Genomic DNA, 18386 nt, shown 5'->3' on the forward strand with positions numbered 1-18386 from the left:
AGCTTGTTTTTGTATTTAGTTTCAATCCAGTAAGTAGTGCTTGGTGCTTAGGGAGCAGAGCCGTCGTCCTAGATGTCCCCATCCTGCCGGCACTCGCTGCTGCAGGAAGTGTGCACGGCTCCTTCGTGCAGGTGGGCAATATGAAGCTCAAGAATTTCCCTCTGGCTGCCTCTTCTATCAGCTGATACTTTTGACAAAACACTTGGCTTCTCCACTCCCCCTCTTGGCAGCTCCTGGGCTGGAGTCTGCAGAGCTGCCTCAGACCGTGCTGTGCTCTGCCTTGCAGCGCCTGCATCATCGCCTTCTGCTTGGGCTTTGTCCCCCAACGGGGCTCGGAAGGCTCCCCAATGGCAGACTCGCTGCTAAACCACTCCTGGCCGTCGTTCTCAAAGCGCTGGATGAAGAGATGGTCGTTTAAGCGAGGTAACGTCCCACCCGTGGGCCATGGATGCTGGTTGGAGCCGTGCTCGGTGGTCCTGGGTAACTGCTGCAGAGTTGTGCAGACACCCAGAGCCGGAGCTAGCGGCGTTTTGGCAGAGAGGCTTATGTTTGTTTAGAAACGAGCCTTTCCTTGCTGGAGGGGATGCTGCATACATATTTGTTCATGCTTTTCCTTCCCTTTAATCTTTTCTTCGGGGCACCTTAAGTGCTTCCAGCAGCTGGGTAATTGGTTAAATATCAGTCTTCTGGTTTGATAATGAACTTGATTCATTGCGCCCAGAGGGCTGGAGAGCCTAAAGTGTATAGAGGCAGCTGCCTCCGGGTGAACCTCTGGCAGTGCTGCAGGTTATCTCATGCTGAGAGCTGAGCTCAGCTCCCAGAGCCATGTGTGCAAAGGGGCTGAAGGCCTCTCTGGTGCTTTCAAGGAGACCCCCTGGAACTTGTGGGCTAACAAAGCCTCGGCACTTGACAGGAGCAGCCTGTGATTTGCGGAACGTGGCGCGCCGCACGGTACTGAGTAAGGCCCCCGCGGTGTTAGTGAGTGGTGACAGAGGAGACTGATTCTGGTATTAGGGTCCTCAGCCCCCAAACACTGCATAACTGTCCCTGAAAACGTTATGTTGCTTTTGGCCGACACTAGAGCCAGAGGCGTGAGGAGCATGAATTTCGCAGTCACTTGGGGCTTGGCTCGTCCTATGCAGACATCATTTCCCCAGTGAATATTTACAGCTTGCAACTGCCACGCTGCTCTGATGCTTCCAGGTATTTTTACCTGCGATGTCGGAGCTCTCAGCCTGCTCCTCCCCCTCCTTTTCACCTGGCTCCTCTCTCCCCACATCCCTGCCTGCCTTTTTCCCCCAGCACTCCCCTCTCCTGAGTGGACGAGCCTTGGATACAGGGTGGATCTGAGACTCAAACTGAGCGAAACATGGAAAGTCATTCTGGGCAGGAAGCAGAAATTGACACAGGACTAGGCTCCCAAAAGGCTGATTCCGGCTAACCCTTTCCAAACCTGGATGTGCTGGGGCACAGGGAGATTTGAGGCAGCTGATGAGAACTGAATTTTGCTAAATTCCAAATTAAGCTCATCTCCCTTGTAACGATGTCGTGGTACTAACTGGCCCCTCCGCATTGGGCTGGAGAGTGTCTGTCTCACACCAGCCTCCCTCCTGCAGCGCCATAGGGTCTGCACACAGGGTTCAGTGAACACTGCCTCAGAACAGATTGTCCTTTTGGGCGTTTGCCTCACGTGCACAAGACATTCAGCTGCAGCTCAGCTCCGCCCTGCAGGCCTGTGCTGCTGCTGGGGAGGCACTTTCTCTGGGCCAGCAGCAGAGGAACCAGACTCTCAAAATGCATCTGAATCCCCCACTTCCCTCCCTACAAGTTACTGTATCTAGGACCTTCCAAAGTGCTTTATCAGTGTGACAAACACAAACTGCTGGGCTCACGCCATCCACCACCGCCGTGCCGCCGTCTCTGGGGTGTCACAAAGGACTTGTGAAGGCAGTGTGCACCAGCTGGTGAATGAGAGAAGTCCCTGCACACACATCCTTCATCATGAGCCATGTGGTATGGGCTCTAAGCACTCATCTAGTGGGGACCGCCTGTTAACCACATCGGTGTCAAACAGACCCTGGCTGCTGGGGAACTCAGGAGCCGAATACCCCTGTGAGATTCTCCGGGAGCCTTTCTCAGCAGGACCCTGGCAAGCTCGCAGTCCAGGTGGAGCTGGTTTAAAGAACAACGCCAGCACTTCGCTCGCCTCCTGCCCAGCGGCTGCCCCCACGTGGTTGAGGGCTGGCCTGTGGGGAGGGAGCAGGGGATTTGTGTCAAGGAGTGAGATGGGGAAAGGGCACTGGGCTGTCTTCTGGGTCTCTCAAGCCTGGAGCGGAGTAGGGCAGGCGAAGCAGCTACCAGCCTCAGAAAATGGACAGGGGGTGTTTGGTTCAGCAGCACGAAGGGAGTGAGCACACGCGCCCGGAAAACAAACCGGTTCAACAGTAGCAGTCACTGCCAGAAATCCTGACCCAGCGCGGTCAGAAAGGGTCTGGAACCTGTGACAACGTGCTGGCGTTTGCTAAAGGAAGCTCCGAGTACAGCACCCAGCAGGCTCGGGGGCTGATTTAGGGGAAAGAGGAAGAAGCTGAGCATATGTCACTTGGCCCTGGGCCCACTGCGCGAAGAGTGATTGCTACGGGGAGGGGGAGGTCCCGAGGGTGCTACGAGGGGCTACACCCCACCGTAATGGGGAAACGGAGACCGGAGCTCGCTGTGACGGATCCGGCTGGGTAATCATCTCTGGGGGGAGCTCCAATGCTTGGGAGAATTGAACTAAACTGGACAAAGACCTAGCAAATAGACAGCCAGGAACCACGCTGCCCTGGTGCCCAGGAGGGACCAGAGGGGACCCAACCGGGGCTCCTGCTGCCTGTCTCCCTAAAGTGGTGGTAATCGAGTTCAGTGATTAACATCATCCCCACGTCCCTGCGTGGGTGCACTAGTTGTGTGTGCGTTCGTTTCCTTAGCAGTCAGTCCAACAGCCGGGCCTAGGCACAGCTTGGAGGAACGGCTGGAGACTCCCCAGTACATGGCTGAGAGTTACCGTTCGAGTCAGACAGCTTGTCTCCCCTCCCCCAGCCCAGCCCTCAGGAGCGAACGGCTGCTCATGCATGGTATTGGCACATGCACCAAGGGGCCGCACTCATTCAGAGCCCCCAGGAGCGGCAGGTTTATTGCGCACTCTACAGCTGTCTTAGTCTGGAGCTCTAATAATCCAGAGAACCAGCCGTAAAGGGTTGGCTTTGGGGCCAGGAGGTGGCTTCCTGATCGTTCTTTTTCGCTCTTAAACTTGCCGTTCTTATAAGATTCCAGGAGTCTCTGTTCAGGCTCCTGGGAAATCCCCCCGGCTGGGGCCCAGCCATTCCTGCCTTGTGGAATGATTACACGGCGTGGTGTCGCTGCCTTTCTTCACAGTGTCTGGTGTTACCTTTTAGAAAAAAGAAAGTAGTGAGAATGCCTGAAACGTGGAGACCCTGAGCTGCGCATACGGAATGTGCACTCTTGATTTTTCTCCAGCATGTTTCTTCCCCGGACGGTTTGCTGACTCATTCACTGAGCCTCACAAAACCCTGCACTCTATGGAGTGGGGGAAATTGAGGCCCAGCTAGGGGGAAATGTCTTGCCCAAGGTCATATAGTGAGTCAGTGGCAGAGCTCGGAATAGACCCTGACAGTCTGCTTTGCTCTAACCACTAAGCAGGTGCAGCGTCCACGTCGGATTCACCTGGTAGCCCAGTCTGCAAAGAACCAGGGACTGGTTTATCAGAGGCAGCAGCAAGGACTGCACTGACTGGGCTTTAATCCTTCGTGGTGGTGGTGGTGGTGGGGATTTAACCCCTTGTGATGGGGTTTTCCTGGCACTTACACCCAGACTCTGCTTTAACTGAGTGGAACCTGCTGAGCTTGTCTGTATATCATCAGAGCCAGAGAGGGGCTACAGGCCTGCATGCCCGCCTGTGTGCCCCCAGAGATGGGACTCTCCTGGCCTCGGCCAGCCCTAGAGGCTGAGGGGCGCAGGGAGTTAACGTGAGCCAGTGGCACAGAGTGGAAGAGGCTCCAGTGTTGTCCTGTCCTTTGGGGCTTGGGGGCAGATTCACCCAGGCCACAGGCCTGCCCTCTCCTAGCTGCTGTGCCTTTACACACATCCCAAACTGTCCTGTCGTGCTGCAGTTCCCTTCCCTTCTATCTGTGCAGGAGCTCAGCTCCGGGACCGGGTGTCAGCCATGGAGCCGGGCTGTGGCTGAGCCTTAAATCAAACCAGGCTCTCAGGCTGCTGGTGGGGCCCTTTCCAGTCCTAGGGAACTCGGAGACCATTTCCCCACAAACTCAGCTCTGGGGATTCCACGGCCAGGCGCTCGCCCGCTCGCTGCAGCAATACCCTTTTATGGTTCCCAGCCAGAGGCGCATTAAGCAACCACAGTCCTAATCTGCTTAATGTTTCCTTAAAGCAAACAGTGAATGCTCTTGAGAGCGTCACTCTGTCATCTCATCTCCAGCCTCCGGCTGAGCAAAGGTGGGAGTTGCTGCTGCCTGCCGGAGGTATCTGTCCCCACCCCTCCAGCTGTTGCTGCATTGGGCCTGCCTGCCCCGAGGAGCCTGCGTCTTTTACAAAGGAGAAACACACGGAGCCCAAGGCCTGGTCTATGCTTCAAAATTAGACGGTCCGAGCTATGGCTCTCGGGGAGGGGACGCATTTTGTGACCTAAGCCCCATTGACGACGCAGCCAGGTTGATGGAAAGATTCTTCTGCCTCTCGGTGAGGAAAAGCCCCTTCTGTTGCTGTGGGAAGCATCTACGCTACAGGAGCGCAGGTGCAGCACCACAGTGATACTGTGATAGCACCCGCGGTATAGACACGGCACAGGGCCAGCGACTGCTCTGAGCCCAGAGGCTGAAGGTTCCTACTCAGAGTGTGCTGTTGAGTGGGGGGAGCCTAATGCTGCGCGTCCTGCCCCGTTCAGGGCCATGGACTTGTCCAGCTCTCCCAGCGTGGCGCTGTGGATGCAGGGCCGGCTCCAGGCACCAGCCCAGGAAGCAGGGGCTTGGGGCGGCCAATGGAAAAGGGCGGCACGTCCGGGTCTTCGGCGGCGGGTCCCTCAGTCCCTCTCGGAGGGAAGGACCAGCCGCTGAAGAATGAAGCGGCGCAGTAGAGCTGCCGCCGAAGTGCCGCTGATCGCAGCTTTATATATATATTTTTTTTTTCTTCGCCGCTTGGGGCGGCAAAAAAGCTGGAGCCGGCCCTGTGTGGATGCCCCTTGCCACGCAGTCTGCTCCTGTGCTTGGCAGGCACGTGGCTTAGTCCTGCCCTGCAATGTTGCTCCAGGGTCACTCTGTCCCACCTGGGCCTGCCCTGCTCTCACTTGTGCTGTTGGAGTCAGGAAGGTGTAGGAGAGGAATCCTGCCTCTGGGTTCCTGCCGGGCTACTTGGGGGCTTCCTTGGGGCCAGGAAACCCCTCCCACTCAGCAAAGGACGAGGGATCTTCTCAGCAGTTGCTGAGTGGCTGCTCTGTGCAAGTGTGGATTGGGTCTCGCCCAGTTGATTCTTGTGTGCACACCAGTCTGCCCAGCCAAAATTTGGGAATTTCAGAGGCTGGTTTGCGAATGTGGTGCGCCTGTCCACGTGCCAAGCTGTTACGCTTAGTGCCCAATTGGGTGTAGCCGATAGTGGTGCTGGCTTAGTAGGAGACTCTGTCCTGGGAGGGACTCTCGGAGCTGCTCGTGTTACGTGGATTAGATCAGGGGTTCTCACCCTTTTTCTTTCTGCGCCCCCCCTCCCAACATGCTATTAAAAACTCCACGGCCCACCTATGCTACAACTACTGTTTTTCAGCCCTGCCATGGTGGGGCTCCGGCTAGGATTTCTGTCCTGGGACCCAGCCAGTCTAACGCTGGACCTGCTTGACAGCCCCCCTGAAACCTGCTGACAGCCCCCCAGGTGAACCGCTGGATTAGATGAACATGGCTGATGTGACATGACACCCATACTCCACAGTCTGCACTGGCTCAGGGCAGTCGGGGGGTCTGTCGACTTGGGCATTTGCTTCTCTTGGCAGTTGGATGAAGCCAGTCTGACCTTCGGGGCATCAGACAAGGCTCCTCTTGTCTGCTTAGTCTTTGGCTCCTGGGAGGGTTTGCTGGGGAGGTATGTGGATGGCTTTGCTACTTGGCTACCCCTTCCCCTCGTCTCTCTCCATGGTACTAGCTGGAAAGGAGTCACTGCAAAGGTAGCGTGGGGCTTAATTTGTCATGTCTGGCTGTGCACACATTGCCTAAAATGGTCTCCCAGCCCCATAGCTCTGGGCTCTATATGCTGCTGAGTAATGATGCCTTGCTGTGCGGGGCTGTGTTATGAAGTTTACGGGGGCTGGTGTGCAGGACTGATTTATCGAGTGTTGAATAGGAGTGTCTGCAATGCACAGAGAGGATCTATGTTGTGCTGTGGGGTGAAGAAGTTACGTCGGCTGCAGTCTGTGCCTCTGTCCAGATCCCCAGCCCCGGGATGGCATGAGGAGAACAAGCTGAATGTTTTCCAGGATTCCAAGAGTGCTGGTTCCGTTCCAGGGTTCCACTTCAGCACGGAAGATTGAAGGCCGCCGTGTAAAGGCGCGATGGGCCTCTGTCTGGAGCGGCTCCGGCAGGCAGGACATGGCTGCTGCTGTTAGAGGAAAACACTTCATGGGTTTAACTTCGACGCATGTGACTCAGAGCTATCACCCACGTCGGTGTGGAAGCAAAACGCGTGTCAGTCTGCAGTGACTGCCTGGTCCCTGACAATTCACTTTCAGAGAAGGTTCCCTGTTTCAAAGGAGGCATGGAAACAAGAGGCTTCCTTTTTCTTCCCTTGTCCTAGGCACCTCTCATTATGAAAGCAGAACTTGCTTCCCTCCCCTTGGGCGCTGCTAGCTGAGCAGTCCCTCCTGCTAGTGGCATATCTGACATGGAGGCCAGTCACCGTGAAAGTCTTGGGGATCCTGGCGGATAATCACCCGAAGATGAGCTCCCAGTGCGATGCTGGGGCCAAAAGGGCGAATGTGATCCAGGTCCATGGGCGGGTCTATATCGGTGTCTAGCCCTGTCCGTCAGGAGTCTCTCGGTGGCTTTCATCACACGGGGCATCCAACTAACTGCCTATTTACTCTCAGTCCAATGCCTGTGCTGCAGCCAGTCAGCTTGATTTAGGTTTGTGACGTGACTAAGTGTGAGATGTCATCTCCACTCCTGCTGCTACCTATTAAACGTGAGGAAGTCCAGCACAATCCTGTGACAGGGTAAACAAAAGCCTTTAGAAATCCTGGGACATTTTAATGGGGGTGTTTATGCTGATAGCCCATAAATAAAAGATTAAATTCAAATGTCTTTTATGTGGGATTTCAGTGTAATCTTTTAGGGTTTTTTCTCTCATATGAACCAATTAATACATATGGGAAAAAATAAAATTAAAAATGCATATTGCCAGACACTTGCCTCTGCTGATTGGTAGCAATTGTAATTTGAAGTCTCTGGAAGGAACACATAATTCTTAAGATTCAGGAAGGAAAGGTTAACAGCCATCAAATAGCTACATCATTGCATGCCAAGTTCCATGTAACGCATTAGCATCCAGAGGGAGGTTTTACGCTTACTCTAGGACAGTTCTGTAGGGCTTACCCATCTTGAGGCTGGTTGTATACTCATCACCCAGTTCGATGCTGGACAGTCCTGCTTGTGTAGAAGATCATTAAGCCAGCCTAGTCTAAACAAGTGAACCACGTGCATGAAATGTGTAGTGTTGTCATTGCAGAGAGTGAATTTAAACAAGTTTAGAGTAGTTAGTTCAGGTTTCCTGGTGTCAGATACGGGGTCAGCAATAGAGATCTACAGAATACTTTGTTTCATTTCAATTTTGAAGTGTGTTGTGGTATTCCTTGCAGAGTTAGTTTGTCCTGTTGGGTCAGCTGGAGCGTTTGGCCTCTTGCAGAGAACAAAGCAAGAGACTGTATCTTCAATTATCCACCACAATGCTTGGTCCGGTGGCCTGGCTTCTGTCCAGTGTATTCCTTAGAGATGGCATCTGAATTCTCCATGAGTCACGCCATGGTTAGAGATCATGGTTAACGGTTTCAGGGTGGCTCGCTAGGAATGTGCTGTAGTCAGCTGGATGATGCATTGTACCATGAACCATGTCAAGCCTTTGTTTTATTTCTCAGTGAGCGATCAGGTTGTGTGCATACACACGCCTCTCTCTCTCTCACACACACACGCTCCACAGTGCAGAGGACATGGACGTAGGAGCGTTCTGACACCAGAGAATGAAATCCTTCCATGCTGCTCAGGACTGTCATTAGAACCCCAGCGTATGGCTCTGGCCTCACACCTCCTGGGCTGTAGCCTTTAAGAATAAAGGATGAGAGTAAAATTGTTGGATGTGTTTAAATCTTGTAGGTTTAGCACCTGCATTCCCATGGAGGGCAGCTGCCTGTGGGCCCTCGAGCAAACTCATAGGACTATAAACCCCTGAGAAGTGCCTCAAAGCTTGTGACAACTATCTGCAATCCAGGTCTGGAACAGGGCATTGCCCCGACTGCTCTTTACGTGCTTTAGCTGAGAATGCTAATTTCCTCTTTTCAAGGACAATGAATCTTTCACTGTTGGGACTTATTGTGAAACAGCTTTTCATCCCTGCAGTATTCATGTGTGGGGCTGCAGACGCTGATCATGGGCTTTCGTGCCAGGAGTCGGGAGGAATCCTTCCCCAGCCAAGGATGCAGATGCACGTGACCAGGCTGGTAGGAAACAGCTTGCACCCCATTGTTCTGAGTGACTTCGGCACTACTCTGTGGAGCCCATCGGGGTGGGGGTAAAATCTGTGGGTGCTGGACAAGCCCATCTTTCTCTGGGACGATCCAGACTATCCAGGTGAAAGCAGGTTACACATGGTGGAGATGTGCATTTATGGAGAACAGAACCTCACCTGGTCGCAGCGCTGAAGAACCCTGGCCAGTGAGTGGAGGAGATGGGGGGGCACCCAAGGGCATTCCTTGGTGGAAGCCATGTTCTCCTTGATGCACGGAGTTGTCTCTGGGTGTAGCTGATCTGGGCTCTGGGCCCCTTTTCTTCAGTGTCACTTTGGAGTATCTGGGAATTTGTTCTGCGGAGAAGGCAACTGCAACACGTGTATGGGACTCCTCCTAGCTGACAGGTGCAGGGGCCTGTGGGCTCACCGAGGGCTGGGAGAACAGTGCAGGTCGCATGCCATGGAAATCGCCTGCTGTAGCGTGCGGTGTTACTCGCACAAAATTCTCTGTCACTTGCACACTCTAGGGCATCCCACTTCTACCTAGTGCTCGAGGTGTAGCCCGGTTCATTTAGGCACCCCACGCTTTCCCAGTTCCTAGGGCTCCAGGCAAAAGGCACCTAACTTTACCCCTCCCCCGGGCTCAGAGCACACACCCATTCCCTGTGGACTCAGGGCTTAATCTTTTGTGGGTTTATGGGGTCTTTTACCAGTGAAAGAGTCTTACACAGTAATATCCTACTTAACCTGTATTAACAAAACAGAACGCACACACTAACCGTACAGTGCTCACCACTTCCACTCCCAAAAAGACGGATGAACTTTTCTTGATGGCCAGTCAGGATCAGGTCATCTGGGGACTCCAGTTTCTGCACCATGTCATTGGCAGAGTGTTGAGGTCTGGCAGCTCTGATCTTTGGGGCTGTGTCCTGGAGTTGGTTCCCCAAAGAACTTCCTTTTGGACCCCCGTTTATATAGTAAAACTTGAGTCCTGCTTAGCTATACCTTAACCAATCATTTTACTAAATTTTTACTAACCAATCCTAACATATTGTAACACAATTCTCTAACCTAATCATCCCACCACCTTAATTAATTTACACCTAGCAAAATTAATTATGTAACAGACAGAAACAATCATGGGCGGCCGGTGACCCGGCTGTCTGGGGAGGCTAACCCCTGGCCCCCCAGGCCCAGTGCGCCGCAGCCTCAGCACCCACAGCCCCTGGGCGGTGCAGCCACAGCTCCCCCAGCCTCGGGGCTCTGAGCGGCCGGGCAGCGCGGTCACTGTGCCCCCAGCCTCGGGGCTCTGGGCGGCCGGGCAGCGCAGTCACTGTGCCCCCAGTCCCGGTGCTCAGGCGGCCAGCGCCGGGCAGGCAGCGCGGTCCAGCAGCAGCCGCCCCGGTGGCCCTGAGTCGCTGCCGGAGGCACGCTGGCCTGGGGACGGAGCTATGGTAGGCTGTTTGGGGAGGCAAAGCCCCTTGCCTACGATACCTGCCGCCCATGGAAACAATCAAAAAATCAGACCGAGATCGTACAGACAAACAATAGAGAAGTGGGGACCATAAAGATAAAACAATAAAGAAATGAGGATTTCACAACTATTGATAAGTGATTTCTTGCCAGACAGGGTGCTGTCAAACTAAGTTTTCTTTAACCATCTTAAGATCTGTTTCTTTCTCTGATGGTAGGTGCTATTAGGACAGGCACCCTCTTAACAGCCCAATATTACATTGTTTTCATGTAATTTAGGTGGAATGTGAGGATGTGACTTTCTGCTTCTTAGCTAATGGCTGCTGCTGTCTTAATATGGCTGCAGACAAAGGCCTCAGGCCTGACCATATGGCTACAGTAAATCACCTGCTGTAGCGTGTGGAATCTGGGAATGGCTGGCTGGCGGAGCGCGAGCTGCCTGCCTGGTGAGCTGGTGCCGCTCCGTCAGGGGGACTCTGGGGATGGGGTCAGACCCTGGATGCCAGACCCTGGAATGAGAACAAGTGGGGCAGGAGATCAGTGAACCCAAACCCAGTCTCCATGCCAGACCCGAGCCAGCAAGGAGGGGACGTGAAGGCGGCTGGGTCTCATAATGGTTGTAGTCGCTGCCCTGCCAAGGTGCAGTTGAAGGGGAGTTAAGGAGCGTGGCATTTCAGGTGCTCGCAGGACGAGACCTGCCATGGGGCCCTGCTTGGCTCGTGATTTAGATTCTCAATCCCTGAAGGTCTGTGGTAGCTCTGGTCAGAGGAGTAGCCTAGCTTCCTCCCCGAGAGCTGAAATTTGGGGCTCCCCTCCTGAGAGCCATGGGGGTCCCACAAGAAAGCTCCCCCCACTCTCAGCACTCGTTCAGGAGCCACATTCGCTGACGTTTTGCTGGGTGGGGGCCAGTGGAGACGTTCTGTGCTTGTGAAGCACGTTGTGGAGAGTTACAGCCCATCACGAGCACTCCCCTGTTCCCTGGGGATCACGAGCAAAGGAGACATTTCCATGCAGCAGAACTGCAGCCAATCCAGCTGCGCCGCCCTATGGAGGGGCCCTGCCTAAGGGGGTCTGGGGGCACAGGAGACATTCTGCATAACATTTATCACCTGTCGGCGGCGAAGGAAAATTGGTTTGCAAGCGGAAGGGCTCGAGCTCCCCATTTGGGCCACGAGGGAGCAGGAAACAGGCACATTCTGGGGCAGAAATGCTGCATTTACAGCCCCAGCAATGACATTTGGCTTTCTCAGCGCAGGCCTCCCCACAGCCCATCGCCCTCTCTGCTGTCAGGGTGTCCTGCTTGCTGTCTGTCCTAGGGCAGGTGACGGGGACACGGTCAGCATTGGAGAGAAGGGGCCAAGTTCATCACAAGGGCCTTGTGCCAGGGAGGAACGTAGCGCCCAGCATGGTGGTTGGCGGCTCCCATGGCTCAGTCAGGGCCTGATCACGCTCAGCGGGATCTGGTTACAGATTCCTTGTCTCGTGCCATTTGATTTTATACTGAATTTAGCAGATCTACGTGCTGCCTTCTCCAGGCAGGCCCCGTGTGCCCCACAGGGATGCGCTGCTCCTGCTGCATCAGGGCTCAGGCACCTGGGCTGTTTGTTGTAGGGGCCACAGAGACTCTGCTCGTCCCTTCCCTCTGTCATGGCCCAATCTGCTGGCCACCAAGGCCCCTCGTCGGTCACCCGCTGGCTCAGTTAATGGCCCGTGTGCTCAGGTTATTGTTTAAAATGCCTCCTCCTTGGAGGTGCGGCTCTTGGCTGCTGCTTGGGAGTGACCTGGGGCTGGGCCAGCGCGCAGGGCAGGCTCAACGCCCCTCTGCGTCCTCGATGAGGAAACAGCGAATCCCGCGTGGCATAGTGTGGCTGGGGGACAGGTCGGCCATATGCTGGCGGGGGGGAGGGGACGGATTTGGGCCTGGGTCCGGCCTGGGGCAGAGCTTCTGGGGGTAAACCCTCTTTGAAAGGACATGTCCAAATGAGCAGCCTTGGGGGAAGGGCTGGGCCTGGCCTGAGACCAGGATCGGCGCTCAACTTGCAGTGCCTGGGCCTTCTTCAGCCAGTGGCTGACTTGTCTCGCTCGGGCTTCCTCCTTAACTCCCCTGTGTCTCGGCGCAAAGGGCTAAGCAGGGCGCCCAGCCTGAACCTGGCTTGGGCAAGTTCTGGCCTTTACTGTGCTGTCTCCTTCCTAGGGCTTTGCTGTCTGTATCTAGCGCCCTACAGCCCCCCATGGGGAACGCAGGACCAGTGTCTGCCTTCTGCCACCAGCAGCTTAACCTCTGCTCAGCTGCGTTGGCATCTTGTCAGCAGCCCGAGGGCCTCGGTGGGGCAGACTGCAGCGTCTCCATGGCACCTGCAGCGAGGTGGCCATGGCATGCCATTCTCTAGCTGGCTCCGGGCTGATGGCGGCTGAGGTCACAAGGGCCCCGGCTCGGCCACCATGCAGGAGCCCGTCTGTCGGGCACTGGGGCTGCCCCGTTCTGCACTCGCTCTGCGTGGCTGCATCTGATCCATCGCTGCCCTTGTGGCTGTTCCCGTTTCCCTCTTGCTGAGCGCCCGTCTCTCTCTTGCAGGGTCAGACTGCAAGCCGTGCTCGCGGGAGTTCGCTGCCAGCGGCATCCCCACATCAGACTGCAGCAGCCCAGACACCATCTCCCCATCCCTGATTGCTGAAGATGAAGTCTTCTTCACCAGCATGGCAGAGGAAAAGGCAAGTGTGGCCTACAGGTCTGCTGGCAAACCACTGTCCTGGGGGTGAGAGTGCTGAGTGCGCAGTCTCCAGCTATGCAGGGGCTAGGCTGGAGTATCCAGTGTACTGCCTGTCCTCCGCTCCCATCCACAGCCCCCACTGGAAGCACGGGGTCCCTGGGGCCGCCTCTGACCTGGTGGCTCTCGCTGGTCTCCGCAGGGGGCTGTGGATGGACGGTTGTTTCTCTGGGGAAAGTGAGTGAGATTTTGCTGCTCTGCTCAGCCAATGGCTTCACTTGCAGAGACCTGACGCTCGAGCCCTTGGCTTTGGGTCTGGATCCAAATGAAAGGGGTCAGAGGTTAGTCAGCCCAGCCCCCAGCCAGCGTTTGTATCCCCCACCCTCTGGCTTTCGATTCGGTCTCCTGCAGAGAGGGGTAGAATGTCCTGGAGGATTTGCCCTGGTGTGGGACTGGAGAGCAGGGCCACTGGGGAGCCTGGCGGGCTTGGGAGATGACACACTCCCCTTCCCTTGGCATTAGTGGGAGTCAGGCACAGGAATGCCACATGCCATAGGGCAGAAGCATGAGGCATTCCCGTGCTAAGGTGGCAGCACAATTCACCCACCAGAGAAGCCCTTTGTGCCCTGCTCTTTCCCCTCCAGTGTTGAGACCAGTGACTGCCCTGCTCTGGGCATGTAGTGCCTGCCCTGAGGCAAAGTGCAGAGAGGTACCAGAGCCCTGCTCTTGGCGCGGGCGGCAGCACAAAAATCTCACACATCTGAGACGTCTCAGTCCTCAAAGCCAGTCAGGTGATCAGCCATAATCATCGGAAAGCCTAACTCCAGCACTTTGCGCCTCTTCCCCCGTGTACGCAGTGACAGCGATATCTCCCCCCCCGCCCCAGGGGAAGGTGAGCTGGAAGGTTGGTGTCTTTCCAAGGTGTCAGGGATAACACGTTAAGTGTTAATATTCCAAAGCCCCAGAGGGAGGGATTAGCTGCCTTTGGACGGGCCCAGCTGTCTCCTGGTTTGTCACAAGAGGTGAAAGGGAAGCTAGTGGGAGTGGGCGCGTGCCCCTTTCTGAGGCCCGGGCAGCGTGGTCTGCCCCAGCCATGCTCTGCTCTGCTCTGCCTGGTCTCGCCCAAGGTATTAAGCTGTTGCTCCCTTGGCAGGAAGACTCGTCGTCTCCGGAGCCGGATGCCCTGATGGGTGATGTGCACAGCAGCACTGAGGATCTCCTCTCCATAGACTTCGCTCTCCACGGCACAGAGTATTACAGAGACCTGGGACTGCCGAACCTGCCAGAGGCCAGCGTGACTCCAGCAATGGCAATGCTGCCAGAACAGACAGGCCAGGTGGTGCCCAGCTGTCCTGTACCGGAAGAGAAGCCTAGAGGCTTGGGGCGAAGGCTTGTGGGCATTGCCTGCCCCGATCCCATCTCCAGCTCAGTGCAGTACAGGGAGGCCAGCTGCCATTTTCTGAACAGTGACTCTGCTTGCTCCTGTGCAGCAGGGCCCCAGGACAGCCCCCCTGTGGGGGGGTGCCTGGCAGAGCAGGGTAAAGGACTGGAGCTGCATGAGGATGAGCAGTCCTTCCCTGCGCTAATGAGATCCATGTCCACCTCACGGAGGCACAGCTGGGAAAGCCCCATGTCCCCTACAGAGAGCGGGCGCAGGTACGGCAGGCTCAGCCAAGCTTGTGTGGGGCCTGTGGGGGGAAGGAGGGAGAGAGGATGTGGTGAAACGGCAGCTTTCCAGACGTCTGAAATCAGGGTTCGAGCCCCCGGTGGGTGAGAGGGGGCTGCCGCTTCCTCGGCCTGGGATGCACCTGCCTTTGCTGTGTGACAAAAAAATTCCCCTAGGCTGGGGGTGGGGCCGGTGTCCCACTTCTGGGCTTCCCGCGATTGGGAAAGGGGCAGTTCCAGGTCTTCCCCTTGGTTATTCATGTTGTGACTACATACGGCACCCAAGGGTCTGAAGCGGGCCCACATCCCGAGCAGGCTTTTCAGCATAGCTCCTGTAAGCCCAGTGTCTGAGGGAGCCGGCAGCCCCAAGCCGCTGCTTCCTTCCCCAGCCGGAACTCCCCAGAGCTGAGCGCTGGCTTGTGGCTGTTCACTCCAGGCACCAGACTGGGCCCTGGGGCCAACCTCCCCTCTAGTTGGAGGTGGCAGGACCAGGCTGGGAGGAGCTGCTGGCTTGACAGTGACTGTGCCATCTCTGTTCTGCCCCAGGACACCCCAGCCCCAATAAACGTTCAGGCAAAGGACTCCAATTCCCCGGGTTGCCCTGAGCCACCCATCCAATGGGCCTGCTCCCTGCCGACATCTCCACTCCACCCCCTGCAAGAGGCTGGCTGGCGCGGCCCACCCAGAGCCGCAAAGGCCTGTGCAGTGCTTTGGCTGGAATGCTCAGGCAGCCCAGATCTCTCTCTGCTGCTGGGTGGTCCCCCTCCCTAGTCAGCCTCTGCCAAGGGAGGCCTGGAAGCCTCCCACTCCCTGTGCTGTGTGGGATGTAAACTCTTGCAGGAGGCCTGGGTGTGAGGGGCTGGGAGAGGCTTTTGCACCATCAGCCGCTTGGCAAGGGGCGGCAGCAGCAGGTCCAGGAGCTGGAAAGGGGATCTCCCCTCCTGGGGTGAGCGGGGTCCCTGCCTGCATCCCTTTGCCCCAGTGGGGGAGCCCTGGAGAATGGCACCAGCCCATCCTTTCTCCCCTCAGCTCCGGCCGTGCCAGCAGGAGAAGGTGTTGGGTGCGCATCTCTGCCAAACCAGCTGCTCTCCTCTGGAGGGAGCCTGCCCATGTGATCCCAGCACTGACCCTGCCCTCCCTGGCAGGCCACATCCTCCTCTGGGTTCCTGTGGCTGGATGTTCTGTGGGTAAGGCTGAGCCAGGGCTGGAGCTGACGCCTCCGCATGTGCTCTGTCACACACAGGCCTCTGGGCAGGATTTCTGTGAACTTATGTGTCCTTGGGATGAACATATTGATCTGGCTGCTGGCAGGGAGGGAGCTGTGAGCCAGCAACGACTATTTTTATCTCCTCCTCCTTATAAGGTGCCCTGGAATTATCTTGGGCTGAGATCTTGGCAGTTCTTTATCAGGCGCAGGCTTCGGTCCTAAGACCTATTGTTGTTCCATGTGCTGTGTATCGTTCACGGCTTACGTTGTGGCAGGAGCATGTGAGCTAGTGCGCAGGCGGCCGGCAGCAAGCCACAGCCTTGGTCAGTCCCCTTTCTGGGTGATTTACGATGTGTGGAGAAGGGGAATGTGTCTGGCTAGCAGGAGCCAAGTGACAAGGATCAGATCCCTAGGTCCCACAAGGTAGCATCAGATTTTCCATTGGTCTCTATTCATCACTTCGCTCCTATGTGGCTGGCATCCTGACAGTGCTTTCCCTCAGCACGCTAGGGATCCCCAGGGCCTTGGGGGGCATGGGAGAGTTATCCTGGCCCGTGGCCCCTGAATGAGAATTTCGTTGTCCTGCCTATTTAGCAGCCTCCACTGCAAGTGGGTGGTGGCAGGGTTTACACGGCAGCTTCACAGTAGTGGCTCCCTGCCTGCAAAATCAGGCTTTCAAAGGGAAAGCCCGATGTGATTTCGATGGAGTTTTAGCCAAATGACAGCATTCAAATGGAGTCAGGCCATGCTGGCTGGGCAGCTGCCCGTGTCTGTCCCAGAACCTCACAGGGGCTGGGCAGGGGTCAGCAGTGTTTGCTGGCACAGTCTGCCCTGCCGGGTATGGGCAGGTTATGGACATGCTGATGATTAGAAAAGCTCATCTGTAAATTCTAGAGTGATGCACCAAATGCACCACGGAGGGCACAGCTCTGGGCACGGTGACTGGGCATAACAGATGCCATCTATGCTTACCATGGGCTCCCCCATCATTTTGGGGGTGGGGGTGGACAGTGGCTGGTAAAGTTCGGCTGGAGCCTCTAGAGAAATCATCCTCATCCCTCTGATCATAGGGACTCTACAGCTCACTCTGGCTTTGCTCTGAGTTACACAGCGTAACCAGAACCCTGGAAGGTGCAGCTGTAGCGTAGTTATTATCTCTTGCATCATCTACCCTGGTCCTCCACCCACCCTCTCTCCATCCCCACCTCTGGTTGCATTCTAAACCGCCCCTGCAATTTTGCCTGCAATAATCCCTCCTTTGCATGCATACGTGGGATTTGGGCAAGCAAGCCTGGTTGCTATCTGCTTGGTGGTGGAAACAGCCCCAGTGTAAATGCAAGCTCAACTCAGTCTCCTGCTGCATAGACCCCTGTAGCAGCACATCTGTGCAAGGGACTGTGTGTGCAGGTGTGTCTGTTCTGGTGACTCTTTAACACAGTGTCACAGTTCAGGGCAACTGCACCAGTGTCCCCCTCTGTGGTCCAGTAAGGTCACCCACTTTTAGGCTCCCAGCTCCTCAGGCCTCACCTCTCTTGGGCAGAGACCCGCATCTCCCTCCCTCCTGACTGGGGTATGCCGAGGCTGCACGGTTCTACACTCTGACAGCCCCAGCCAATCAGACGACCTAACCAGTCACATCTGCACGTCGCTTTCTCTACAGAGGCTCTAAGCAGCGTAACTGCCGACGGTTCTGTTACCACTCGGCTCCTTCCAAGCAAGCGCGTCTAGTTCTAAGGTGAAAGCAGTACAGAGAAAACATATTAAAAACACTAAACGAGCCTACAAGCATGCTAATGAGCTCACCAGAGATCACTCCTAATGCCAGCCAGGGCTCTGGCCGGTGGACAGTCCTTCAAACCCCCAGGGGTTTGATGTGTCGACAAGTAAACGGCTTTAGCTCAAAACAAGAACCACCGTGAATCGGTCACACTCTCCTTTCTACAGTTCAGGCTTTAGCGCCTCAGATTCCAGGGTAGTAATTAGCAGACAGTGGTTCTGTCCTCAAGGCACAGCTGGGTCTGGCGGTGTGAATTTACGTTCACCCTCACACACACACCCTGAGGCATTTCCCCAAACCCACTTCACTTTGTCCCAAAAGAGCCTCCGTGTCTGGCCCGTTGTTTAGAACAGACCTTCGAGGCGCACAACACTTCACAGGGTTTACTTCGGACACATCTCCCCTTAGAGAAGTTGCTTCCAATTCCCCAATAATCCGTAAACTTAGCGTTCAATACAGTGGACTCTACCCCACAGATAACTTAAACTTAATTCAGTGCTGCAAAGGGTTGGGGCCTATCTTATAGCACCCTCCTCCTACTTACCAGGCCAGGTTTGCTCTTGGAGAGCCAGCTTGCTGCCTGGGGTCATTCTGTCTGAGCTCCCTTCAGAGAACCCAGGGAAGCAGTTTCTAGCTGGGTTTGCTGTTTATTTTAACCCTTCTGAACAAAACAAATCAGACCTCACGGATTCTTCCCTCAAAGTCTGTGCAGGCGGAGTGGTCCCTTCCCCACGTCTGGCCCTCACACCAATACCTTCAGCAACTCAAAATTCCTGGCTCT

The 18386-nt window shown here is 55.7% G+C and overlaps 1 protein-coding gene across 2 annotated transcripts in view; it reads left to right on the forward strand.

The window, feature by feature from the left end:
* Positions 1 to 347: 347 nt before the first annotated feature.
* ARHGEF18 (Rho/Rac guanine nucleotide exchange factor 18) overlaps positions 348 to 18386 on the forward strand; it is a 77297-nt gene continuing 59258 nt past the window's right edge. Inside the window, exons 1-3 of one of the 2 annotated variants that reach the window (XM_026654925.1) lie at positions 348 to 423; positions 12824 to 12960; positions 14110 to 14612. In XM_026654925.1, coding sequence (XP_026510710.1) covers positions 348 to 423; positions 12824 to 12960; positions 14110 to 14612 — 716 coding nt within the window. Of the gene's footprint in view, positions 424 to 12823; positions 12961 to 14109; positions 14613 to 18386 lie in introns of those variants that run through there. The other variant, XM_024194243.2, reaches the window with a different exon arrangement.

Source organism: Terrapene carolina, unplaced genomic scaffold (genome assembly GCF_002925995.2).
Source record: "Terrapene carolina triunguis isolate 2854851 unplaced genomic scaffold, T_m_triunguis-2.0 Scaffold194, whole genome shotgun sequence".
Taxonomy (NCBI): domain Eukaryota; kingdom Metazoa; phylum Chordata; order Testudines; family Emydidae; genus Terrapene; species Terrapene triunguis.